This window comes from Canis lupus, chromosome 17 (assembly GCF_048164855.1).
Source record: "Canis lupus baileyi chromosome 17, mCanLup2.hap1, whole genome shotgun sequence".
In the NCBI taxonomy this organism is placed as follows: domain Eukaryota; kingdom Metazoa; phylum Chordata; class Mammalia; order Carnivora; family Canidae; genus Canis; species Canis lupus.
In genome coordinates this window covers 14,789,080-14,816,557 of record NC_132854.1, presented here as the reverse complement: position 1 = coordinate 14,816,557, position 27,478 = coordinate 14,789,080, and the positions used below count along the sequence as shown (strand labels likewise).

General features: G+C 42.5%; 1 protein-coding gene and 1 long non-coding RNA gene across 4 annotated transcripts in view; both read left to right on the top strand.

Moving 5' to 3' along the window:
• The first annotated feature begins 495 nt into the window (after positions 1-495).
• On the top strand, positions 496-6,920 carry LOC140607925 (uncharacterized). Its single transcript, XR_012009845.1, has 3 exons — positions 496-578; positions 4,474-4,804; positions 5,709-6,920. It is a non-coding gene; the product is annotated as an uncharacterized lncRNA (long non-coding RNA).
• Positions 6,921-22,647: 15,727 nt separating this feature from the next.
• HS6ST3 (heparan sulfate 6-O-sulfotransferase 3) overlaps positions 22,648-27,478 on the top strand; it is a 631,086-nt gene continuing 626,255 nt past the window's right edge. For all 3 annotated transcript variants that reach the window (XM_072782598.1, XM_072782596.1, XM_072782595.1), the window contains exon 1: positions 22,648-23,486. In XM_072782598.1, the coding sequence (XP_072638699.1) occupies positions 22,780-23,486 (707 nt within the window). In that variant the 5' untranslated portion in view covers positions 22,648-22,779. The remainder of the gene's footprint in view (positions 23,487-27,478) is intronic.

Sequence of the window (27,478 nt, the reverse complement as noted above, 5' to 3'; positions counted from 1 at the left end):
AGGTAGTTATGAATCACTGCATTGTGCATTAAATTTATATCACAATACATCTCTCTGGCAAGGTGTATTTATTGGTGTATGTGTGAATTCCTTAAATTTCACAACATTCTTAAAGGATTAGGCATAGATTTCTATGTTTAACAATTTTATACTATATTTAAAGGCTTTCTTTGTGTCCTGGAGAGCCTATTGTTTCCTGTACAGGGTCCCCTCCTAAGCAAAATCACCTTAGACGACTACTTAAGGGTAAGTGGCTACAGGTACGTTTCACAACCCTGTTCCTGTGGCCACCAGTGAAATAATGGCTTGATGGGCATCCTACCGAGTTTTTCCCAATGTGTAGACTTGTCAAAGACCTGAGTGGTGATTAAAATTAAGGGCTTTGCACAAGAGAAGAGTAGGTCGCTCATTAGAATAATCATATTCTCTCACTGATTTTGAATTTGTGATTCAGAGAAGCTGAGCAGTTGGTAGATGGAACAAAATCATTAAAAAGATGAAAATAAAGAAGCTGAAGCATGTCAGTGGGGAATAATGCAACAAGAACTCATAAAATCTTATTCTCTCAGGTGAGCAAGGTAAGCTTGTTGCCTAAACAACCTTCTAGGTCAGATTCCCGGTGGGTTGAATTGTGTCCCTGCAAAGTATTCCGTGGAGTCCTAACCTCCTGCTCCCTCTGCAACCATGATCATGACCTTATTTGGAAATAGGGTCTTTGCAGATGTAATCAGGTTAAGATGAGGTCATTAGGGTGGGCCTTAAGCTAAGATGACTAGTGTCCTTAGAAGAAAAGAATTATGGGAAGACAGATTCACAGGAAGGAAGCATGTGATTGCAGAGGCAGACAGAGGCAACAGCAAGCCAAGAAGTGCCAAGAATTGCTGCAAATGACCTGAAACTAGGAAGAGATAAGGAAGGACTCTCTCCCTTACAGGTTGCAGATGCCTTGGGTTCTTCTGACTTCTAGCCCCCAGAAGCACTAGATGATGCACTTCTGTTGTTTGACCCCACTCCATTTGTGCTACTTTAATGAGGCAGCCCTAGGAAATGAATCTTTCTTTATGACTCATGCAGACCAAGTTTCCTGTTTCCCCAGCAGGACCTGCTATCTGACTTCTGGATTCCAAGGTGGTTGAGCTTCACATTCTCCTTATTTTTATATAATAAGAAGTGAACTGATTGATGCCCTTGCAACCAAAAGATCAGTATCAGTTGGAACCAAGAGAGGTGCGGTAGACACCTGTGGAATTCGCTATGGTGATGAGGTCATATTGTCCATGAAGTGCTGGTAGCCTGCACTTTGTGGTAATGGAAAAATTAATTAAGCTATACCCGTTGTCTCTATATCCACCAAAAGCAAGTTTTGAGGGCTTTTGTAACCCTAAATACTAGATCCAAAGGCCTGTAGGGTTGTAGCTGATTTCCTGATTAGTCCATACTTCCACGTAAAGATTTAAAACATTGGTGCACCTGGGTGGCTCAGTCAGTTAAGCATCTGACTCTTGATTTCAGCTTGGGTCATGATCTTGGGGTCATGGGATTAAGCCTCATGTCAGCCTCCATGCTAAGCATGGAACCTGCTTGGAGTTCTCTCCCTCTCCCTCTGCCCTTCCTTTCCTCTCTGCTCACATACTCTCTTTCTCTCCTGTCTTTCTCTCTCTCTCTCTCCCCTCTTTTCCTCTTCTCTCTCTCTCTCTCTCTCTCTCTCTCTCAAAAAAAGAAAAGATTTCAGACATAGATGGCAGAGTTTGGAATCCAAATAATGAGAAAATCTGAGAAATAGGGGAAGTTAAGTGACATGCTCAAGATCACACCAACATTGTGTTATGCACATTTTACTGTATATAAATAAATAATAAATAAGTAAAAGCACTCAATTTATTATGAGTCGGCTAAAAAAAAAGAAGTAAAGAGAGAGTTAACTGTTTGAAGTGCAAAAGGATGCATCGAGGATTATACATGTGAAAAATTTAAGGCTGAAGTTGGAATAAGATCTGTACCAAACACCTTGTATTCTTCACTCAATGTGATCTGTTGGACCAACGAACGACTTGTCCCTACAGAGGCTTTATTATTTTAAAATGAGTGTTTTGCTGAAATGTCCCACTAGAGAGTGGGACAAAACATTTTGGATAATCTAATCTTTATGGTCTTTGCAGAATAGATCAGAAATGAAGAGTATCATATTACATCTAATACTTTGTAAATATTCATGATATCTATGGGAGAAATAAAATTATAAAAGACATAAGGATATAATGATCAAATACTTCTTTGCTTTAACACTTAACCTAAATTAAGAACTCACAGAATTTAGTTTCATATTGTTTACCTGACATATGCAATCAGTTTCCTTAGGAGAATCTAACTTTTCTAATTTTTCTAATGGATATATATATATATATATATATATATATATATATATAATCATTGTCTCTATATCCACCAAAGGCAAGTTTTGAGGGCTTTTGTAACCCTATATACTAGATCCAAAGGCCTATATATATATATATATATATATATATATATATATACACACACGCATATATAACTTTTCTAGCATATATATATATATATATATATATATATATATAGGCCTTTGGATCTAGTATTTATATATATCTTACATATGTCTAATGTCAATCATTCTTTAAATGGAGGCTACAAAATAAAGGTGGAACTCTTCAGTGTTGTCACTTACTGTCTGGTTTCCATTCTCTGAGTCACTGAATATAATTGACTATTAAACCTAAATTTGCTTCCTGGTGAAGAAAAAGAGAAGATAAAAGATCCTCTGGTTTTCTTTTTTTTTTAAGATTTTATTTTTAAGTAATCTCTCCATACCCAATGTGGGGCTCAAAGCCACAATCCCAAGATCAAGAGTTGCATGCTCTACTGATTGAGCCAGTCAGGCCCCCCTTGTTTTCTTTACATTGAATAAAAATCTTGCTAATCTGTAAGCCAACAAACAAGCCAGCAAACACAAATACTCAAACTGGAAGCTTCTCTGCTTCTTGCACATCTTCTGACATCACCCAAGTATTAGTCTCACCCCAGGAATGAGTTTTTCCCTCTTCACTAAGGAAATGCAAGTTTTTGCCATGCCTACTGGTCAAAGATAGGCAAGAGAGGGAAAAAGGGGAACATTTATCAAAGGACGACTCTTCTAACCTTTTAAACCCTACTGAGTTCTAGAAAGGACTATCTCCATGTTACAGAAGCAAAGACGTATATTTACTCCATCAAGACCACTCAGCCAGTGGCAGAGACCAGTTCTGATTCCAAGCCAGATGTTTTTTTCTCTTACATCACCCAAACCCTCCTATTAAGAGAATATTTGTTCATGGATAAAGTGATTTTTGCTTCACATTTTCCACAAATATCTTGTCTTCAGATCTTGCAATAGCTAAGATCCCTTTTCTTAGGATAGTGTATGCACACACTTAACATAAATCATCAAAGTGATAGCAGTCTGCTAATTGGTGTATCCCAAATTTCCTACGTGTCTTTGATATTCTTAATAAGTCCACTTTTGCCAAGGGATGCCTTTTTAGGCATAGAAACTGGATGATTCGGGGATCCCTAGGTAGCTCAGCAGTTTAGCACCTGCCTTCAGCCCAGGGTGTGATCCTGGAGACCTGGGATTGAGTCCCAAGTCAGGCTCCATGCATGGAGCCTGCTTCTCCCTCTGCCTGTGTCTCTGCCTCTCTCTCTCTCTCCTTGTGTGTGTGTCTCTCATGAATAAGTAAATTAAAAAAAAAAGAAACTGGATGATTCATATTTTGAAATGATTATGATAACCAATAATGATAAAGGAACCATTAAAACTGTCTAAAATTTGATATTATAGGAAGCACTCTCTTTAAGTTTGGAAAATCCCTATTTCCAAATGGATGTGTAAATTCTTTAGTAAGCTGATCTTAGAAAAAAGAATAGACCATTATTTAATCAACAAATACAATGCACACTTTGCTATTTTAATTTCACCATTTCTACATTCTCTTTTGCTTATTAATCAAAAACAGTTCTGTTTCTTGGCTTAGAGGAGATGATGCTAACAAAATGTACTCTAATTGTTTAGAAGTGATTTTCTCCAGAGATCCAGGAAGCTTAAGTAGTTGAGTTTCCTATTACTTTCTGCCCCCTGGGTTTTACATTAGTTCTGCACTGACTTTCTTGTCTTGTGTATTTGTAAGAGTAAACGATTAGGTAGGAGAGGCTCCAGGGGACTGTTCTTGGCAGTAGCAGGTTGTGCTTAACTACCTTCTCCTTGTATGCACCTGATGCTGTCGGTTATTAACAGAGTTTGTGGGGATCAATGGCTACAATATCTCTTTGCTTAATAGGTGTACGCAAAGGAAGAAAAGATGTAATAACATTTATCTGCAGGTGCATCCGATGGTCTTAATCCAAGAAACAGAATTTTGTAGAGTTGTTGACAGCTGTTTTACTTGTTCTGTTTTCATTGCACAGGTTGAGCCATGAATATTCAAAACATGGTCTGCCTGACTATGCCACCCCTGGGAAAAATCAACAAGAAGGGATGGATGTGGTGGAAAGCAAGGAACAGTGAAGGCTATTGCAAATGGAGGGGTAGAAGGAAAGCATAAACCCACCAGAAATGATGGTGCAGACAATCAGTAGAGGATTTTAAAAAATTAAAATGTGACACCAGTGTTGAAGTCATAATGCCCACGAATGCTGTTAGATCCTTGGAAGACACTGATGGCCTCCAATTCATCTACATGGTCTGAACACTAGAGATTAAATCAAGTTTTGTGACTGTTCACAGAAAATTTAAAGTGTAAGTTTTTGCACGCTTGTCCTACCATGTTTCTAGAGAAGAAACTACTTACCTTTCTTTCTTCCCTTTTCCTTTAATTCCTTCTTTTTTCCTTTTCCTTCTTCATCCCTTCCTCTCTCTTCTACTTATCTTCCTCTTTTTCTTTTTTTTTCTCAAGCTACTAGGCTTTCTTTGCTGCTGTGTGGGAAGAAAAATTGGAGAAAACAAAAGCCAGATGGCTCTCCGTGATAAAAAGGGAAGAGAACATTCAGAAGGAAAAATCTAGTTGAGGGATTGGAGGCTGGAGGGGTGGTGGCCAGCAGGGGGAGAGGGAAGGGAGGGGAGGTTCAGGTGGGGAGGTCTGCAGAAGTGTGGAGCCGAATAGTCCATGGGACTTCTGGAGGAGAGGAAATGGATACTAGAGATTTGTTGCTATGAGGGTGCATAATGTAATCCTTTTATCTCTATTCCCAACCAAATCCTGGAAAGATCAGGTGTGTGTGTGTGTGTGTGTGTGTGTGTACGCGCACGTGTACATGTGCACATACATACACCATCTGTTATATCAACACATGTGCTGAGCATTAGGTAAGGGCAGAGCTGACCCACTAAGACCCAAAGAAAAAGCAGAGTGAAAAAAATTATTAAAAAATAGGAATTACTTCCTTTACTGTCCTGTAAATTATCTCCTACAGTCGAATGAAACTACTCACTGCTTCCTGAACTTTTTGCCCTTTCTTACCTCTGCCCTTTTGTGCTTGCACTAGCTCAGTCTTAATATCCTCTATCACTTCCATTCCACTGGCTACCCAAAATCCTACCTATCTTCCAAAGTTTAAATGCCATCTTTCCTTTAAAGCCTTCTCTGACTCCCTGGCTGGAAATGATTTTCTCTTTGATCTTTATTCTTGTGTTTTGTTTGCAGCTCTTTTCAAGTTCCTCAGCATCCACTGCCTTGTATAACAGTCACACAGGCAGGTCTCTCTGGGCTGATAGAGAGTGAGCTCCTGCTGTGAAGGGAACCTGTCTGATTTATCCCTGTGTTCCACCTCGACCTTGCTGGTACACTTAGCAGATACTCAGTCAACATCCATGGGGCAATGCATGCCTGGCTCATCAGACGGAGGTTTTTGTTTTGTTTTGTTTTGTTTTGTTGTTGTTGTTGTTGTTGTTTTAACCTGTATCATCTCTTATAATTCATGGAGTTTTTTAAAAAAAGCAATTTTGTGGGTAAAATTCCTTCCCATGGTACAACATTGAAAGGTAAATTGGTAATAACAAATTGCAACAGTTGATATAGTTCTAAAACAAGGAAGATGGAAAAGTAATCAAGAAATTCTTTAGAGGATACAATTTGTATTCCAATAACTATATTATAATAGGTGCTCATCCATTTGGGAAATGTATTTACAAAATAAAATTGTGTGGAAGTGAAAAACAGCAAAACTGTAATTCTATAGATTTTTATACAAAGGAAAGGGGATCTATGCTATTATCAACCTTTGTCTTGAATTAAAAGTATTGCAAAATGCATATTATTTTAGAATCAGAAAGTATAAGTAACCTGAAGTGATAATTAGAAGTAATTTCCATACTTTCTTGTGGAAAGAATGGGTACTTATGGCAGTAAAGATTTCTCAGTTTTCATATTGTCCCAAAGCCTTCTGGCAATAAGGAAAAAGAGAAATTCTGATTTGAGAATCTCCTTGGAAGAAATAATAGGGACCCAGAAAAAAATGAAGGAGCAGTAGCTATATAAATCAACATAGATCAATTTCAAAAAACAAAGTGATTAGTGAAAAAGAAAATTATAGAACACGTGCAGGATGAGTCTTCTTACATAAAAAAGCAGATAAAACAAGACAAAAAGTTGTTGAGAGATATATGAATAATGTTAATACAAAAGGAAAATAGGAAATATTAATGCAAAATTTAAGAAGTGAACTTTATGGGGCACTTGGATAGCTCAGTCGGTTAAATGCCCTACTCTTGATTCCAGCTCAGGTTATGATTTCAGTGTTGTGAGATGAGCCCTGCTTTGGACTCCATGCTGTGTGTGGAGCCTGTGAAGAGTCTCTCTCTGCCCCTTCCCCCCCCCAAAAAAAAAAGAAATGAATTTTTTTAAAAAAGATTTTATTTACTCGAGAGACACACAGAGAGGCAGAGACATAGTCAGAGGGAGAAGTAGGCTGCCCATGGGGAACCTAATGTGGAACTCGATCCCAGGACCCTGGGATCATGCCCTCAGCTGAAGGCAGATGTTCAACCACTGAGCCACCCAGGTGTCCCAGAAGTGGACTTTATACCTCTTTAAAGAGATGGAAGGAAAAGGAAGTTCAGGAGGGATAACAGTATCTCTCCAAAGATACAGGTAATATTTTATTTCTTTTTTTAAAATATTTCTTAAGTTGAGTAAAATTTTAAAACTGTACCTATATGTTACATACACTTTCATGCATATGATATAATTAACGTTTACAAATAAATATCTACTGGATGCCTTTGGCCCAGGGTGTGATCCTGGGATCCTGGGATTGAGTCCCACATCAGGCTCCCTGTGTGCAGCCTGCTTCTCCTTTTGCCTTTGTCTCTGTGTCTCTCATGAGTAAAAAAAATAAAATCTTTAAAAACAAAACAAAACAAAACAAACCACAAATGAATATCTACTATAACTTCATAGTCCTGTTGCAAAACTGGTATATATACAGCAGCTTGGCAGAGGGTTATATCCAGGGTTATACAAAGCTACCAGATAGACAATTTGAGGCTATCATTTTTTATCAAAGTGTTTAGGAAAGATATTTTAAAATTAAAGCATACTGGAATATTTTATGGAATGAAACAAAGCATTTGCATGAAGTTTCTAAGATAACATACAAGTTTTGCCAAGAAGCCATTTTAAGCTTGACCCCAAATCATTGTCTTTCGAAGTTATGTATGGTATACGGAAAATATTTGGGAAGCCCCAAGGAATGAAGGAGAGGTGTTTGGCCTGAGCCAACAGGGAGAATAGACTCATGCCATATCTCAGAACAGCAAAGGGGGACTTATAAATATAACCCTCTAGCATATGGTGTTATAGGAGCTTGTTTCCTTTTTACTATTTTAGAGAACCCTTTAGAGAATTCCTTTAGAGATCTTTGCTAAAATAGCTATTATGTTTGGTGCCCCCTAGAGGTAGTTGGGGATACAGTAGTAAATTAGTCTAGCTCACTGGTGATGTTTGTACTAAGCCACTTTTTGAAGAGTGAGTGAGGGGGCTCCCTGACTGGCTCAGTGGTTTAGCGCCTGTCTTTGGCCCAGGGCGTGATCCTCAAGTCCCACATCTGGCTCCCTGCATGGAGCCTGCTTCTCTCTCTGCCTCTCATGAATAAATAAACAAAATCTTAAAAAATAAATAAAATCTTAAAAAGAAAAAAAGAAGAGTGAAGAATTATGGAGAGTTTATAAGGGGCAGATAATGACTAGGCTACCAGAAGAGAAAAAGAGGCTTTAGGTCGCAACAAACAGAATACATAAAACTCTAGAAGACTTTAATAACTTCCTTTGTCCATGTATGAACTGGCATGTCCCTTGTCAAAAAGGGGAATGTTAGTTTTCCTAATATATGTACATCAATAAAGAGTAAAAGTTGTCTCTTGAGACAAGCAGGATGAGGATGTTTAGAAAGTCTAGGTTCCTTCATTTAGCAAATATTTACTGAGTATCTTACTGTATGCCAGGCACTATGCTAACCAGTGGAATTACAGTGATGAGTGAAAGCGTCATCACTGGCCTTTGGGACATATATTAGTTAAAAAATGGAAATTAATCAAGTGACATCAGTAAATGTATAATTGAAGATCACTAAAATGTTATGGAATGAAAGCACAGGGTGCTAGAAAGGAAGTGCTATATAACAGAAGGATTAGATAGATTGGTGGAATATATCAGGAAGAACTTCTCTAAAACAGTGACTTTGAACTAACATCTGATGGATGAGTAGAAATGAACCAGTTGAAATGCGGGGAGGATGTTGTGCTCCAGGACAGAAATAGTATATGCAAAGGTCCTGAGGCAGGATGTAATATTTATGGCATGTTCTAGAAATTAAAAGAGGACTAGTTTGACTATAGTGCAGAGAATAAGAGGGGGCAAGGTGGGCATGCAAAGGCTCAAGGTCCATGTTAAAGATTTAAGTCATTATCTTAAAAGCATGAAAAACCAATGAAGTTGTAAACAGGGGAGGGGTACCTAGGTAGCGCAGTTGGTTAAACATTCAACTCTTAGTTTCGGCTCAGATCATAATCTCTGGGTGTGGGATAGAGCCCTGTGTCAGGCTCTGTGCTCAGGACAGAGTCAGCTAGGGACTCTCTCTCTTTCTCTAATAAATAAATGCATATTTAAAAAATAAGTAAAGGACTAATACAATAAGATATATGAAAAGAATATTATGACTTCAGAGTGTAGAATAAGTTGAATGATGTCTGAAGAGAGAGACCAGTTGGATTAGTGAGCCAAAGTCATGGAAAATGGTACCTTAGCTTATCATGCTAATAGAAAGAAAAATGTTCTAAGAAGTATTTAAAAGGTAAAAATCTGCAGGACTTGAAGAAGAATGGAATGTCAGGGGTAAGGAAGAAGAATTGTCAATGATGATTCTCAGATTTCTGTCATAAGATAATTTTACCATTGACTTGGGGCACACATAAAGGAAAGATCATTAATTTCGTCATGGACGTGTTGTGTTGGAAATATCAGCAAAGCAACCATATAGAAGTATTTAGAAGGCAGTTGGCTATATGCAGGTACAGCTGAAGGGAAAGGTTTGAGCTGAAGATGAAGAAGGGTCAGAAAGTCACTGGTGTACAGGGAGTAGATTAATGCTAGTGCACAGGTGAGGCTTTGGTGGAGAGAGTATAGAGTGAGAAGAGAGGAGGACCTAGGACTGAGCTTTGTGGAATTTTAACAAAACAGTGTGAGGGAGTGGGCATGGAGCTCCAATTACCTCTGGCAGTTGTGCATAACTCAGCCTGTACAACCCCAGTGAAGGGTATGGCACCAGAAAATGAGAAAGACTAAAAAATCATTCATTCAGTTATACAAGAATCACCTACTGAGTGTCTTTGAACTAGGTTCTAGAATTAATCCAAAGAATAGGAAAGCACAGACTCTGCCCTGAGAAGCCCGTATGCCCATAATCCAGGGGAGCATCAGCTCTTCAATTTGATGAAAATAATATAGGGCCATGGAGAAATCCTTGTTGCAACTAAGGAGATCACACACCATAAGCAACAATGACTTGTCTTGAATTAGGAGGGGTTTATTACACGATTTGGGTATGTGTGAAATAATTTGGGGAAAATTCAAAGGGGCAAAGGGGCAGCCCAGGTGGCTCAGCAGTTTAGCACCACCTTCAGCCCAGGGCATGATCCTGGAGACCCGGGATGAAGCCCCACGTCGGGCTCCCTGCATGGAGCCTGCTTCTCCCTCTGCCTGTGTCTCTGACTCTCTCTCTCTGTCTCTGTGTCTCTCATGAATAAATAAATAAAATCTTAAAAAAAAAAAAACAAAGGAGCAAAGGAATGGATTGAGTTTTATCAGAAAGCAGGACAATTCAGAGGGAATGAATTGAGAATTTTACTACTTTTTATCTAGAAGACAGGAGGAAATGTCCTTGCTTTGGCAGCATATGTACTAGAAGACAGGAGGAATACAGTGGAGATAGAGTCATCATGGGAAAAGGAACATTTGTGATTCGTATTTTCTGGGAGAAGGAGACATTTAGTTATTTTGTGGTTGCACAGTGTGTCTGTTTTGATCTCTGTTCAGGTGTATTTATGGAGTGGTCTTCTTTTTGTCTTGTCCATAATCATGGGGAGTCTTCTACTAATATTGATATTGTATGAAGCTGTTTATAATCAGCAGGAAAACACCATGGCCTAGCTGGTATAGACTAGGCCAGCTACCAGTTGGCAAATTGTTAGGGCATGTTAGGGGTTACCAGACATGTTGGCGTCAGGGTAGGGATGACAGAATGGTCAGGGATAACTCAGGGATGAGGAATGGGATGGAAGTTGGGAAACATAAACAGAAAAAACTAATTTAAGCAGACATAATATGTCTGCCACCTTTGTTCAGCTTAGAAAGGCCCATCAATCATTCTAAGAAATTGGCTATTTGTTCTCCCAAACGAATTTGTACTTAAATGGGGCACAAGGAAAACTCTTGTCCTAAATAGTTTATTTCGTTCTCCCTCCTCTCTTATTCCTTCCTTCCATGACTTAATTGATTAATCCAAAGCATCCACTCAACAAATAACCAGCCAATATTTTATTATGTACCAGGCACTGGGCCAGTGTATTACTTTTCCTTTGCAATGTAACAAATAACCATAAACATTGTGGCCTAAAAAAACACAGTTTGTGGGTCATGGGTCCAGGTATATCATGGCTGGGGTCTCCACTGAGAGTCTCACCATGCTAAAACCAAAGGGTCAGATGGTCATTTCCTGTCTGGGGGTGCTGAGGAACAATCTGCTTCCAAGTGCATTCAGATTTTGGCAGTATTCATTTTCTTGAGGCTGTGTGATTGAGGTCTTGCAGGCTACTGGTCAGGGGTTGCTTTCAGCTCCTAGAGGCTACTGGAAGTTCCTTGCCAGGCTATCCCCATGTACAGTTCATAACATGATTAGTCTTCCAGGTCGGCAGGAATGAATCTCCCTGACTTTTTCTTCTGAAACCATCTTCTGGAGAAGATGTTCTGCCTTTAAAGAACTCAGGTCTAACGAGGATTATTTCCTCTTTACCATATAACCAGACAGAATCACAATTCTGCCCACACTTAACAGGATGGGGTTATACAAGGGAATAACTTTGTATATAATACTTGTATACTTGAATATACAAGTATTATATACAAGTATGAATATTCATACTTGAATAACTGGGAATTGAACACTTGAACACTGGGAATCCCCTTGGAATTCAGCCTAACTCAGCTGGATAAATACAGATATTAATAATAATCAGTAGTACCTGCTCACCAGGAATCCATAGTCTCACTTGAGTCAGTCATATACCAATGATTTAAATACACAATGTGGGGGCAGCCCGGGTGGCTCAGTGGTTTAGCGCTGCCTTCAGCCCAGGGCCTGATCCTGGAGACCTGGGATCGAGTCCTGCGTCGGGCTCCCTGCATGGAGCCTGCTTCTCCCTCTGCCTCTCTCTCTCTCTCTCTGTCTCTCATGAATAAATAAATAAAATCTTAAAATAAAATCCACAATGTGGTATTAGAGCTACCTAATTGTAGTGAGGAGGAAGAAAGGAATGATTAACTTTACCTGCAATAGATTGATATGGAGTGCCCAAATAGATTTATAGAAAAAGAGATATCTCAATGAATTGTGGGAGGGTACACTGGATCAGCAGTTGGACAGGGGGCAGAAAAGTTCCTGATAGAAGGTTGCAAGGACCAGAAAGTATGTGTGTACGTGCATGTGTGTGTGCGTGCATATGCACATCTGTGTGCGGTAAGGAGGTATATGGGTCTGCCACTGGAATGTAGTAGAGAGTCTGGACTGATAACATATATAGCAGCTGGTAAAGCCGACCCAGGGAACAGCAGTGGTCAAAGCTCTAGTATTTGTTTTTAACATTCCACCAACAAACCAACCTCCGCAGCCCACCCCTGTGTGATGGTGCATTAGATTTGTACAAGTAGCCATCATGTGAAGCACATGACGTTTTATCTTCCTCTGCCATTTTGCACTTTTAGCAAATAGAACGTCTCACAACAAACACCCAGAAAGACAGATGTTTCAATTTCCCTTTTTCCAGGGAAATGAGATGTTTTTGCATTTGCTACATTAGGACAGCACCTCAGTGCTAGACACTTAAATGATGTATCATTGCCTTGTAAAATCACAAGAACAACATTTAACTAACAATAGTTGGGAAGAATTAACATTAAATGCTTCAGAGCAATTCACAGGAAAGAATGATCAGTAGACAGCTATACTCCATGGAGTATAGGAGGAAAAATGAAAGAGCAACTGTTTCAAAATAACTTTTCATTCAAAAACGTATATATTTGGGTGTATGAGCACAATTAAGAATTCATTGGATAAAAAACCATGCATTTCACAGCATGATTTTAAAAATGAGTACTTACATTAATTAATTGAATAAAAATGGATATACATCTCTGGGGTTGTGTGTAGGACCTTGACCTGGGTCTGGCTGGGCAGCTTTATAGCTACAGTAAACTTGCTTTTTTTTTTTTACATTCAGAATATGTTTTCTTGATGAAATAGAAAGCTAGAACAAAAATGAGCAGAACAGAGAGCTTTAAGAAAATGCTCTGAGGACAATAAGTGTTTACTGCCTAATTCCTTGGGGGGGAAAGGAAGTAATTACAAAGTTTGGAAGATAGTACAATTCTATATAGCAAGCATTAGAAGGTTGCATAAAATAATTTTGCCCAGTAGCTAATAACTTTGCCCTGGCAAAGTGACCAGTATTTTTGATAAATAAATACATATATTCATATATGTAATAGAATTTGGCTTTTGTATGATACAATTCATCAGATCGTAGGAGCATCAGTTGAAATCTTAGCAAAAGGTCATGCTAAAAACACTATTATCTGCAGTAGGAACACATTTGAATGATTTGCTAAGGGGATCAGTGTTCACTTCACGTTAGAAAAGACATGGACAAGAACTGTCAGGGGTTTGAGATTAGGCACACGTTAGCGAGGGATTTTGTGGAACTCATTTGGCAATCTAAAATAAGAGCAATATATTTTTCAACCTGTTCAAAGAACATTTGTTCAGATGCCTATTAAGTGTAAAGGACTGAGCTTTAAAAAGAAAGAGTTGAAATTAAAGTCTGCCCTCAGGGAGCTTTCAGATCACCTGTCTTCCTGTGTTATTGCAAAATACCATCCTACCGAGCACAGCCACTTACGCTATCTCTTAGAACCTGCTTTAGAAAAAAAAAAAAAAAAAAAGAACCTGCTTTAGAGATTTGATTTCTTATGATCTATAGAGATAGATCTCTTTCTGTCTTTCTCTCTCTACCTATCTATTGAGAGACAGATTTAGAGTGAGATAAGATATTGAAAGAAAGGATAAAATTCATTGCCAATGTGGAAAAGAGGAGCACTGCATCTTGGTTTATCATATGAAACATTAGAAAAGAGAAAATAGTCTTCACAAAATACACTTGTATCTCGGTCTGTCTTCTTTCCTTCCTTCCTTCCTTCCTTCCTTCCTTCCTTCCTTCCTTCCTTCCTTCCTTCCTTCCTTCCTTCCTGTCTTTTTTTTTTAAGATTTTATTTATTTATTCATGAGAGACATAGGAAGGCAGAGACATAGGCACAGGGAGAAGCTGGCTCCCCGAGGGGAGCCCGATGCGGGACTCCATCCTGGGTCTCCAGGATCACACCCTGGGCTGAAGGCGGCGCTAAACCACTGAGCCACCCAGGCTGCCCCCTGTCTTTCTTTCTCAAAGGTTTACTTATTTGAGAAAGAGAGCACAAGTGAGGGGAGAGGCAGAGGGAGAGAGAGAATCTCAAGCAGACTCTACACTGAGCACAGAACCCAAGGGTGGGGGAGGAGCTGGATCTCAGGACCCTGAGATCATGGCCTGAGCCAAAATCAAGAGCCCTCACTTAACTGACTGAGCCATTCAGGTACCCTTAGACTTCTCTTGCTAAAGCTAATAATTAAACTAAGGTTATCTAACTGCAGAAAAATGAAAGTATATTTTTAAAGACTGCTTCCTTAAAATGAAATGTAAATGTTTTGAAGCTCAAACCCATTTGAAAAATGCAAACATTTTGATTTGCTGAGAGAACTAGTAATTATCCACACTGATTTTCACTCCCAGTCCTTCAGCCATTTCTTCTCCCATATTAATGGCATTGCCATCCACTTAGCTTTTTACCTCAGACACTTGGAGCTGTTCTTCCCAACTTGCTGCTTCACATGTAGTCACAAGATCTTACTGATTCTACTTCTGGACGATTTCTCAAATTTTGACTCTTTTGTTCCACTGCCATTTCTTTGCATGTGTGTGTTTGTGTCTCATTTCTCTCTTGTACCATAGTAATTGCTTATTTAGTCTTTCACAGGTTTTTTTTTCAACAAATATTTATAGAGCACTTACTTCTGTGTGTTTCCTATGTTATTAAAACCACCTCCATTTTATCTCCTGTTGTCACTGAGCTCCAGAGCCCATAAACAGCTATGTATCTGCTATCTCCATTTGGCTTTCTCATTAGTATTTTACACTTACCTTATCCGAAGCAGAACCTGGAATTCACCCTTCCTGAATCCCCAGACTCCCAACCTGTTTTGCTTTCATTTCCCCTTTTTCAAAAAGTAAATAGAACTGTCAGCCTTCCAGTCATTCAAATGACAAACCTCAGAATCATCTTTGATTCATCTCTTGTTTACTCCCCTTATCCAATCTTTCAGGAAATCCTATTGATTTGGCTTCCAACCTCTAGAATCTAGCCGCTTCTCTCCATCTCTGAATCAGGCCACCTGGTTCAAATCCAACTATGTCACTTACTAGCTAGGTGACCTTGAATAATTAATGTCTGAAAGTCTTGGTTTCAAATGCAAAACCATATTTTTGAAGAAAAAAAAAGGCATCTTCAAAAAAAAAAAATCTAAAAGCGTGGCTTTACCTAACAAGAGCCAAATTCTCCCTGAATGAGGAAATGTGTACTGATTTGTCCTTTTTATCTCCCCCAAACTGTTTTATTTTGACAGGGGAAAGAAAGAAGAGTACTTAGATTCTCAGTAGATGTGGTATCAATGCCTGGGGGGATGTCTTTACTGGCCTTTAATTGGTGCGCGCAATGCTAGAATTATCATGCGTTAATGTGACTTCCAAATATTCTACTATGTTCAGAAATCAGATTAACCTTGATGTGTTGTAGGATTTTAAGATAGAAGGTATGTTTTTTGAGAAGTATTTTGACCCACCTAGCTCATTGGGGCACCTGAGTGGCTCTGTTGGTTTAGTCTGTCTTGGGCACAGGTCATGATCCTGATGTCCTGGGATCAAGTCCTGCATCAGGCTTCTTGCTCAGCAGGGAGTCTGCTTCTCCCTCTCCCTCTGCCTGCAGCTCCTCCAGCTTGTGTGCTCTCCCTGTCAAATAAATAAAATATTTTTAAAAAATCTACCTCATTTATAAGAATATCATATTCCCCTGTTCCCTGTGGAACAATCCCCAAATCCATCTTGGTGATTTGTCTTGGTGTGTGATCTTTGCTTCATTTAGGGTTATTCCCCTCTTTTTCTTGTCATATCTATGTATTTATAAACTACATCTGTTCTTAATTATCCTACCACCATTTTTAATTCTAGCTTCCACTGATACCTTTTGCTTTTTCTGTCTCTTCTTGAAAAGGATGGCTTCCAATCTCACTTCTTTTATATCCAAACAAGATAGTTAGGAGACACAAGCATCTAATGTTTTTTATCTTGTCTACTATAGTCTCATCTGAGCATTTACATGTCAAAATATACAGTGTTCTATTATTAATGCCTTTAAAAAATATCTCCTTCACATTACAATTGGGGCATTTTATGTTAATTTTGCAAATTGTGTGTAGGTAGGTTCTATTTTCTACAACATTTAAATGGGGACTTTTAAAGGGACTATTTCAAAATATTTTTCAACATACACGAGTTCTGGGTCTGATGGAGTTGAAAACCACTGATTGATTGGTTTGTTTATTTTAAAGATTTTATTTATTTATTCATGAGAGACAGAGAGAGGCAGAGACATAGCAGACAGAGAAGCAGGCTCTCCACGGGGAACCCAATGCAGGACTCTATCCCAGGACCCCAGGATCACACCCTGAGCTGAAGGCAGAAGCTCAACCACTGAGCCACCCAGGCATACCCAAAAACACTGATTTAGATGCAAAAGTGCCCCTGAGAAAAGGCCAGAGAAGAGCTAAAGGCATTGGCAGACAGAAAGAAAGGGCCACAGTTCAGCTGAGAAAGTGCAGATTGTATAGACTGGGCTGTAATGGTTGGGGTTCTAACGTGGCAGCTGATGACCTAGTAGGAGTCAAGCCCTACAAGTGAATGAGTCCTGGTGAGACTAGCCACACACTGCAGGGAGGGCTGTGGGAACAGGAGATTCCCCACAGACCACATCTTCTTCAGCCCATGTGAAGATGTTATATAAACTTCCTTCACCCTGGAGGAAGGCAAAGAGAAAAGAGGAGACACATGACCTTGAAAATTTACCCCAAAGGGATAGAGGTTAACTGAGAAATGGTGAGTGAACTGAACTTGGATACTTTTTGAATCTTCCAGTGTCTCTGGGCAACGAGGTGGCTTAGTGGTTGCGTGTCTGCCTTTGGCTCAGGTCGTGATTCCAGGGTCCTGGGATTGAGTCCTACATTGGGCTCTCCACACGGAACCTGCTTCTGTCTCTGCCTCTCTCTGTGTTTCTCATGAATAAATAAATAAAATCTTAAAAAAAAAAAGAAGAAGGCTTATGTTGGATGCTCCAGCCTTAAAAAAAATCTTCTAATGGCTCCTCATTTTTTTCACAGTAAATTTCTTACGGAGGCCAACAGATCCCGACAGCACCCTCCTCCCCTTTTCCCTCTAACCTCTTTCCTACTCTTTCACCCTTCTGGCATTTACACTCTTAAGGGAAAAATTATTATCTTTAGTATTCATGGAAGTGTCCCAAGTACCTAAAAGTACATAGTACATAGTAGTGACTCAATAAATATTTTTGGATTAATTGTATGATTCTTGTTTCCTTATTCATCATTTATTTTTCTACTGTTAGGATGTAAGAAAGGCAATGGCAGGGTTCTTTTTTGTCTTGTTTAGTGTATCCAAAGCATTCAGAACAGCATATGGTATATGGTAAATGCTTAACAAGTTTTTGTTTTGTTTTGTTTTTAAGATTGTATTTATTTGAGAGAGAGAGAGAGAGAGCACACAAGCAGGGAGAAAGAGGCCTAGGAGAGGGAGAAGGAGACTCCCCATGGAGCAGGAAGCCCCATGCAGGGCTCGATGTGGGGCTCCCTCCCAGGATCCTGAGCTCATGACCTGAGCCAAAGGCAGGTTCTTAACGGACTGAGCCACCCAGGCACCCCAATGTTTAATAGGTTCCTATGGAAGACATATGTGGATACCTACTATGAAAAAAGCTATTGCCTCTGCTTATGCTATACAGAGTTAGGGAATACATTATACATACAGGTAGCATAGAGTGCATCCATCACGTAGGCAGCTATCTATGGTGGATAAAGAGTGTTATACAATAAAGCAAAGAATGAACTGTTCATATAAATAGAATTTTATGGGGAGCAGTACGTAGGGTTATGGTTGCCCCAAAGTTACAATCGTGTAGTGAACTGGAATATGCTCAGTATATAGCACTATTTTTTCCTGCAGTTTGCTTTGTCTGTGCAAACTCTTCTCAACTTCCTCAGGGAAAAAAGCCACTGCTTTGCTGGTGATTTGCAAAACTGCTTACTCTGTGGGCCTTTTTTGGGGGGGTTGTTTACAAAGATGAAAAAAAAAGTCATGTCATTGTACAGGAGCACTTTGTGTTCTTGAAGGAGATATTCATGCTGCCAATGACTTACATAATCTATTTTGTTTTTCATCTGTATTGACGGGCATTTATATCTATATATTCCTGTGTGCAAATGTAGGGAGTCCAAAACTAGTCTCTGTGATTGTTTGGATTGTTAATCTCTCCAGGGTTTCCTCAACATTCTCCAAGGCAGTTTCTTACCCCAAAGGGAAAATGGAGAAGTTGAGATGCAATTTTATCTCCCAATTGAACTTGATTAAATGAGGACCGTTCTAATCAAAAGTTTGAATCCTAGGGGAGTGCAATGTTGTTAATGGTTTTGAGAATATTCAAGAAGAATTGGGAAAAAGAGTACTAAAGTCACAGTGTAGAAGGAAACAGGCAAGAAAATAATTGTAGTAAAGCTTATTAAGGCATAAAATTAGGTGAACAAATTGCTTCACAGATAGTGTTAAGCTTATTGCTAGACTGGCAAAGGAAGTGGAAGAAAGCTCTTTGAAAACATTATTTTTATTATTTTAATAATTTGTGTAGGATTCATAGTAGCTGCAATCTGTTAGCCAGAAACAATTGCCAGCTGGTGTCATCGTGGAGTAACTGTAGCAGGCTGAATGCAAACATGTTTTTCCTTTTACCTGGAGAGCATTCAATTTTCCAAAGTTTCTGTTCATTTTTGCCTGAATGTGAGGTCTGCCCTTGTAGATAAGGAAACCCGTTTGTTACATGATTTAAGAGCTTCGATTAGGTTCACACCAAGTTCCACAACTTGGTAATAGGGAGACCACACCTGGGACAGACCATGTTTACACAAGCAATGTTACCTCTCATTAAAAATGAATACTTGGGGGCAGGGGCGGGGTGGCTCAGTCAATTAAGCATCCAATTCTTGATTTTGGCTCAGGTCATGATCTCAGGGTCCTGGGATGGAGCCCCTCATCGGATTCTATGCTCAGCAGGGAGTCTGTTTGGGATTCTCTCTCTCTCTCCCTCTTCACCCCCCCCCCCCATTGCACTCTGTCTCTAAAATAAAAACAAATAAATATTTAAAAAAGTGAATACTTGGGTACATGCTTGAATTGTCTATGTAATTGCTTGATTCTATGCATTGCTTTCCCTGTGGTTACCTCGAGGAAATGGTGCACTCTATTAGTTATTGTACTGAAAGCAAAAGCAGATTTCTGGGATAATGTACTTTGAAAAGGATTACAAAGCATTTATTTATGGAAATATACATTTTGTTAGTAATGTAACTATGATATGTTTGTCATCATAGTTTCTTCTGAAATTCTCCTAAATAATGTCTTTTAACAATGACATAATCATGTTAAGAGTGTTATTGTCTTTCCTCTGTTTATTTGGACACTGACAGACTAGGTGCCAAAATTCTGCAGGATGTAGAGATCACTCAGCTTTGCCGATAAAGCCAGAGGGAGAGGGAAAAATTTAATTGTTCTTTTGCAAATCCATTGCTTCTTCCTGCCTCTTGACTCAAAGGGTCTCAAGAGGAGAGAGAGGAAATTGTGGGCTCTTTTGTTGATGTTCATTGGGTTTCTTCAATGGTGATTTGAATGTATTTCAGGGATGTTAGTGGTTGCTAATCCTGGCTCTGCTTTCTCCTGGTTGTCCTTGGTTCCATCTCCTCATCTCTAAAATGGGATATTATACTTCTCTTATCTCCTTAGAATGTTGTTCTGGGAAGCAAATGAGATAACATCTAGAAAGTGCTTTCCACTCTATAAATTGCCGAAGCACTCAGGTTATACATTTGGGTAGCTAACAAGGTTATGCTTGTCCATGTGATATCAAACAACTTTATAGAAAATGAGCAATTCCTCAAATAAAGTAATATAAAAAAGTACAATAAATTTTTTACTTTGGTAAATGTGTATATTTTAAAAATAAGCAATACCATTAACCGGATGCATTCAGGAAGTAATTGCTGAGTTTTATTTGCTTTCTGTCCTATCACAGTTTCTTGCTTTGGAGAGTAGTGTGATGCCATTAATAGGATTTTAAACTTTAAGTGAGAGAAAAATAAATAGAATTAAGTAAGCTTTAGAGAAGCTGATTCATCTCACTCAACACCTTTTTTACTAATATAAGCTCATACAGTATCAGGAAGGACACTGTTTGTGGTTGTTTATAGAGTTGAAAACAGGAAAGGTAGCAGAGGCGGAGAAGCTTTGTTGAGAAAAATCCCACCTGTCTAGAACAATAAAAATAACTTCCCATGGGAAAGAGTTAGCATCCCTAAAAGAGATCTGGGATCTTTACCGATGGCTGTGAAGGGGAGTCTGACAAATGGAAGAGATTGGTACAGTGTCTCAAGAAAAGACAAGTACCACACAGATCCATAAAGAGGTCAGGTGGGAAGGATGGCTGCTCTAAAGGCATGGGATGCCAGGCATGGTGGACTGGGACTGGTGGGGTAGCCCAAAAGGACATGATGACCCCAGCAAGGGGATCAAATTGCATTGTTCCCATCTTCAACACACTGCCACTCTCCACGTGGGTCAAGCGAGTATAGGGATTGTGAAGGGGCAGTTACTCCCATTTGATGGCATATCCATTCATTACCTGGAAAACAGAAACCGGTGTTAAACAACGATTTGATTCTCAGGTAAATGCAAAATTGAGACGTTTGGAAAATAAAGTTTTAAAAATCTGCATATAAGCAAAAGCTTATTTAGCCAATGAAAGACCTACCTAAGTGTACATCTTACCATCCACATGGTGGTGGTGGTGGTGGTGGGGTAGGGGGGCGGGTGAGGGGTGAGTCTTGCACATTTAGGAAGTCAATGTGGGATGATTTTTAAAAAAGATTTATTTATTCATGAGACACACACACACACACACACAGGCAGAGACATAGGCAGGGGGAGAAGCAGGGACCCTGATGTGGGACTCCATCCCAGGACCCTAGGATCACGCCCCGAGCCAGAGCCAAAGGCAGACATTCAACGAATGAGCCACCCAGGTCCCCCTAGTGGGATGAATTTTCAGAGGTGACCCCTGAGCTCCTCTTAGATTCTAAGTACTGCACGGTTGTGAGTTGGTTGGTCTGGTGCTGGAGGAAATGAAGCGTATGTATGTTCAACAAAGAGCCTGATAGCAGGTGCCTAGTGGATAATTGATGGATGCCGGTTGAATAAAACTGTAGAGTTGGACACACCAAGTTTGTAGTTAAGGAGGGTCCAGAATAAAACTTGAGCAACAGTTAGAATGTCTTGGGTGGAAATCGAAAGCAGTCTGGAGCCAATTTCCCCAGCAAGCTCGGGGGCAGCCCAGCCTCGGGAGCCTGCCCGGCGGCGTGCGAGCGCTCTCCCTGCCCAAGGCCGGCAGGCAGATCTGCGTGCATCCTCGGCGAGCGGAAAGCGAGGGCTGCGGATGTAAGGGTCTCGGACCCGTACCGGCGACGCTCTCCTCGGGCCTCTCTCCTTGCTCCGCCTTTGCCTCTCTCCCGAGTATCTCCCCGCTCTGAGGTTGAAGGGATTCCCACCCCCAGCTGCCTCCTCCGAGCCCCGCGGAGCAGCGGACTCCTCCCCTGGAAACTCCTCCGGGGCTGGGGAAGGCTTTGGCGCATGCTCCGTACCTAGGGCAGGTTTCTGCTGCGGGTAGCAGGGCTCCTGTCACACCGGCTGGCGGGTTGTGGCGGTGCCAGCCAGTGTGTGCGAGTGTGCCTGCGTGCCCGCGCCTGGGCGGACCGACCCGGAGCGGCAGCGCGACTCTTCCCGGAGCGGCGGCTCCGCACAGACGCCTCGCGGGCAGCCACCGCGGGGGCCCCTCTGCAAACTTGCGGCGGGCGCCGGCTGCCCCCGCGGCTCCCACGGCTCCCGCGCCCCGCGCCCCGCGCCCCGAGGGCAAAGGCGCCGGCTGCGCGTTCCGGGCGCGGCGGGGCCGGGCCGCGCCTTCGCCCTTGGCCCGCGCCCGCGCCCCGGCGAGCCTCATGCAGCGCCCCGCGCTCGCGGCCGCGGCCGCCCGGCTGCCCCGCGCAGGTGCAGGACCCGCGCCGCGCCGCCCAGCGCCCCAGCGCCCGAGCGCCGGCGACGGGATGCCCCGCGTGGCCTGAGCGCGCGCGCCGCGCCGGGCGGGAGCGGGGAGCGGGCCACGCCGGGCGCCCCCGGGAGCGCAGGGCGCCCCGCGCCGCAGCCGGAGCCGCAGCCGCAGCCGGAGCCGGAGCCGCAGCCGCGCGCGCCGGCGCCCGCCTCGCCGCTCGGCTCGCAGGCCCTGGCGCGGCCAGCCCCGGAGCGCCGGAGTGCCGCGGGGCCGCCAGCCAGCCGCACGCGCCGGCGTCAGGGGCATGGAGGAGCGGCGGGCTCCGAGCCGCGCCCCGGAGTCCCCGAAACTTCCGAGCGGGCGCCAGTCCGCGCCGCCGCCGCCGCCGCCGCCGCCGCCGCCTCGCCTGCCGGCCTGAGAGCGGGACCATGGATGAAAGGTTCAACAAGTGGCTGCTGACGCCGGTGCTCACTCTCCTCTTCGTGGTCATCATGTACCAGTACGTGTCCCCCTCCTGCACCAGCTCCTGCGCCAACTTCGGGGAGCAGCCGCGCGCGGACGAGGCCGGCCCGCCCGCCGCCCCGGGTCCCGCCCGCCGGGCACAGGCGCCGCCGGAGCAGGGGGAGCGGCGGCCCCAGCTGCCCCCGCCCCCCCGGGGGCCGCCCGAGGGCCCTCGGGGGGCCGCGGCGCCGGAGGACGAGGACGGGGAGCTCGGGGAGCCGGAGGAGGACGACGACGACGAGGAGGAGGAGGAGCCGGACTCCGAGGCCCCCGAGAACGGCTCCCCGCCCCGCCTCGAGCCGCGCTTCAACTTCAGCCTGAAGGACCTGACCCGCTTCGTGGATTTCAACATCAAAGGGCGCGACGTGATCGTGTTCCTGCACATCCAGAAGACCGGGGGCACCACGTTCGGCCGCCACCTGGTGAAGAACATCCGGCTGGAGCAGCCGTGTAGCTGCAAAGCGGGCCAGAAGAAGTGCACCTGCCACCGGCCCGGCAAGAAGGAGACGTGGCTTTTCTCCCGCTTCTCCACCGGCTGGAGCTGCGGGCTGCACGCCGACTGGACGGAGCTCACCAACTGCGTGCCGGCCATCATGGAGAAGAAGGACTGTCCCCGCAACCACAGCCACACCAGGTACCGGCCGGGCGCCCCGCGCCGCCTGCCGCCCCCCCCCCGCCCCCCCTCGCTCCCGACCCAGGGCGGCCCTGCGCCCCCCGAGCCTTCCAGCGGCTGGGGCCGAGGCTTTGGGAGTGGGGTGAGAAAGCTCTGGAAGCGCCCCGGCTGGGCTCCCTGCCCCCTCCCTCCCCTTGCTCCTCGCCGCCGCCGCCGGAGGTGTCCCGGGCAGTCGCGTGTGTTTTTCCTGGCGCCCGGGACGGCGCGGCCTCCCATCGACCGTGGCTCGGAGAGGAGGCCCGGGTTAGACTAGCGAGGTCGGATCTCATGCCTAAATTGTGAGAGTGGAAACCCAGTTCAAACCCGGTGGAAGGCTGGAGGCACTGGGCTTAGACAGGCAGGGCAGGAGACTTGCAGGCGTGCTGAGAAGCCGGAGACGAGTCTGCTCCCTCTGCAAGTGGCTCTTGGGTGGCTCCTCGCCAGCTCCGGAAACAATCCTCTTGATGTGTCTTTGAAGACACGCTTCCAAATTCCTGCTGTACCTCGATAACCCTAATTATGGAGATGGTCTTTGTTGCCGAGCGGTGCCAGGATTTGGACTCATGCTGTTCTCAGCAAGATTTCCATCCCCCGCACCCCCCCTCCCAGTCCAATCCATCAACACATTCTAGAGGTACTTGTTAGATGCCTACTGTGTGTGCCTGGCAAGGTGCTAAGTGCTACCTGGATACAAAGATAAAATAAGTAAAATCCCTCCCTTTCAGGGTAGATGGTTTTCTCTCCCCCATACCCCCTGCTTTTAAATAGTAATAGTGCTGAGAATTAGGAAAGTTTGAAATCTTAATAGCCAATGAAACTGCTTACATTATTAACATCCTTTGAGAGAGGCATGGGCTTAAGAATTTGGTTGAATGTTCTTTCTGCCCATTGCAATTTGAAGATTAATCTGACATGCTTGCTCAAGGGACTAAAATATTAAAAGCTTGGAACACTAGTTTATTGAAGTTTTTATCTCAAAGGTTTCAAACAATTTGGTGGAAGGAAATAGGAATTTAAAAACTCAAGCTCAATATGTTGATATCAGATAGCTTTTGCATTTGACATTATGGAAAAACTTCATTTACTGGAAGCTACCCAGATTCTGAAATTCACCACCGCTGAAGCATCTAATTCTACTTCATTTCTCCAAGAATGAGCAAAATTTCATTATGGGATTTTTTACTCTGGCAGTTTTTCAAATACTTTCTCTCCTCCCTGCTCTTTTCCCTGGGTGATGGAAATTGGTTAGAATAGGAAGCTGGTTGGACATGGAATGAAGGCATGAGGCTCCCTCCTTAAGCATATTTTTAGGACCTTTTACTTTTAAAAATGAAATGTTTTAGGTCTTGCCCCTCTCTTTTAGCTTAAAACAAATTTTCAATTAGTTATTGCTTTCAAACTTCCTAACAAATGAGAGACAATCATCTATGCTGCATTTTACCCCGGATTGTACTTTCAGTACTTAGACCTTTACGTATTAATTACTGACCGATCCAAAGGAGTTTGCTAGTCCGATTCTCAGCTTCCATTTCAGTAAAACTAGAGACTTTGATTATCACATAGAAACATCGGATGACTCTTCAGTAGGGATTGGCATTCAATTCCACCAATATCTGTAAGAGTCTCAATGGATAGAGGAGGAGTTTTGGAAGAACTAGAGATTCTGGAACCTGAAAGTGATTGGATTTTTGCTTCGTGATGAGATGCTGCCTCTGCTATAGGCCTTCTGCTACATGGATTATAGCAATAAGATCTCACTCCTATAGGAGATACTCAGTATTTCTCTACTCTGTGATGTAGGAAAATTCTTCTGTGGTTATTTGAACGTACAGTTTCTGTTGCACAGTAAGATGCTTTTCTCTGTTTAGTGATGGACCATGGACATTTATTTCTCTCTGAATCACAAGTTATCAGATGATCATCCTGCACTGGGTTGCTTTTTTTTTTTTTTAATTTTTAATTTCCAATTTTCATAGTAGGCTTTTTGGGGGGGCGGGGGTCGGTCACCACTCTTTTAATTCTTTTTCCTTCTTTACCCTCTGTCTCCTTCCTGGTATTCTAAATTACTTCTTTTGCTCTAGGCATTGTAGGAGAGAAGGGTTGTGGGTTATGTGAGGCACCCTGCATTGAAAGTTGTAGGGAAAAAGTTGAAGGGATGTCCAGTAGCATCTTCCTCACAGAGAAGATTGAATTAGTGGTGTGTCATTGGAATGCCTGTGTATAGCATTCTGAAGTCAACCAGATTAGCCTGGATAATGGAGGGTACATTTCCACAATGCAAAATGGCAGATAATCTATTGCTACATAATAGGAACAAGGTTCTTCAAATAGGGCTGACTCTAAGCAAAATCGAGAAGTAGAGCATGTTGATTTTAGTTCCCTGGTCTCTTTGCTTTTGGCCTCCTTGAAGGTCTGCCTCCCCATTTGTCACAGGGATCAGTGCCTCTGTAAGTCAGGTAGTGAGCAAGAGCAAGGATTCCAGATTCAGATGGATATGGCTCTTGTGTGCAACCAAGAGTGGCCCTTACTAGCTATGTAACCGGGAGTAAGTTACTCCTTCTGAGCCTCAGATTCTTCACCTTTGAAGCATAGGTGGAAATTAGTGCTTCTCTAATAGAGGTATCGTGAGAACAAAATGAACAAATGTGTGCAAAATGCTTAGTGCAGTATCTATGCATAGTGTAATGCATGGGTATTTAGTAATACTTAACATCAGTTGTTAGTTGTAATAACACTGTTTTCCCGAATCAAGGCCTTCTTTCATGAAAGGATCTGAGGTCAGTTCCTTAGAGCAGCTCATTGTAAATGGGTCACCTTATTTTATAGAGATGCTATTTTGTGATTACAGGCGTCAGGACCGAATCCAAAGTTCCAAACCTGAGAAATCAGTGGAAAATTTTATGGACATTTGGGCATCAGTCAAGGTAGGGGACAGGATGGGAAACAGGGACGTAAGGCACACAATATAATTGGGTATATATTCTGTTGGTGACGAAACAAACAAACAAAATCCCAACCTGTCCGGAGTGGTGTGAGCAAGTGGGAATTTCGAGGACCAGAGACAGAAGTGGGAAGCCAGTGCTGAAAGGAGATGCATGGTTTAGGTGAAGGAGCCATCATATGGAATGTATGGACCCGGGAAGGGACAAGGTCCTGGGGCTGGCAGTTTGGGGCCAACACAGAGGGCTTTTTGACCACAGAGATTGATTGGAGTAAAATAGGAAGCAAATCGCAAGGTGCCACATGGGAATGACCTCTTCGATCCCATCACTGGTGATTTCCTCTCATTCTTTCTCTTTTGCTTCTCCCCAAAACTATCTTTTGGGTGGGCTATTCTTTTGGATTATTCTTGTGCTGCCTTCTTTATTACTGTGTTTCCTTCTTTTATCTACATGTTCAGGTTTTTAGAAGACTATTATTTACCATTGTTGGTATGAATAGAGTCATAGCACTTTATGGTTAAAAAAAGACCAAAGAGGTAATTGAATCATATATATGGCAAAAGGGCAATTTAATCCTAAGAAGGTGAAATGACATGTCTAAGGTTTCCTTAGGGAACTTGAATCTTCATTTTAGGAAGTTATATTTGATGTTTTACCTATTTTTTTTCTGTGTACTTATGAATTTTTTTTTTTTGTACTATGACAATTATAGTGGAGGGTGTTTCAACCACTTAACATGTGCCAGGTACTGTGATAGTTCTAGGAATATAGTTTTGAACAGTGTCAGTCCTATGGAGCTTAGGCGATTAGGGCAGAAAGACTTCGCTCTTTTTTGGAGGTATCACCGTCATTCTTAAATAATGCTGGAAAGAGATTCTTTTTTATGATTTATTTAGAGACATAGAGAGCAAAAGTGCGTGGGGGGAAAGGCAGAAGGACAGAATCTCCAGCAGACTACATGCTGAGCACAGAGCCCCACATAAGGCTTGATCCCAGAACCCATAAGATCATGATCTGAGTCAAAACCAAGAG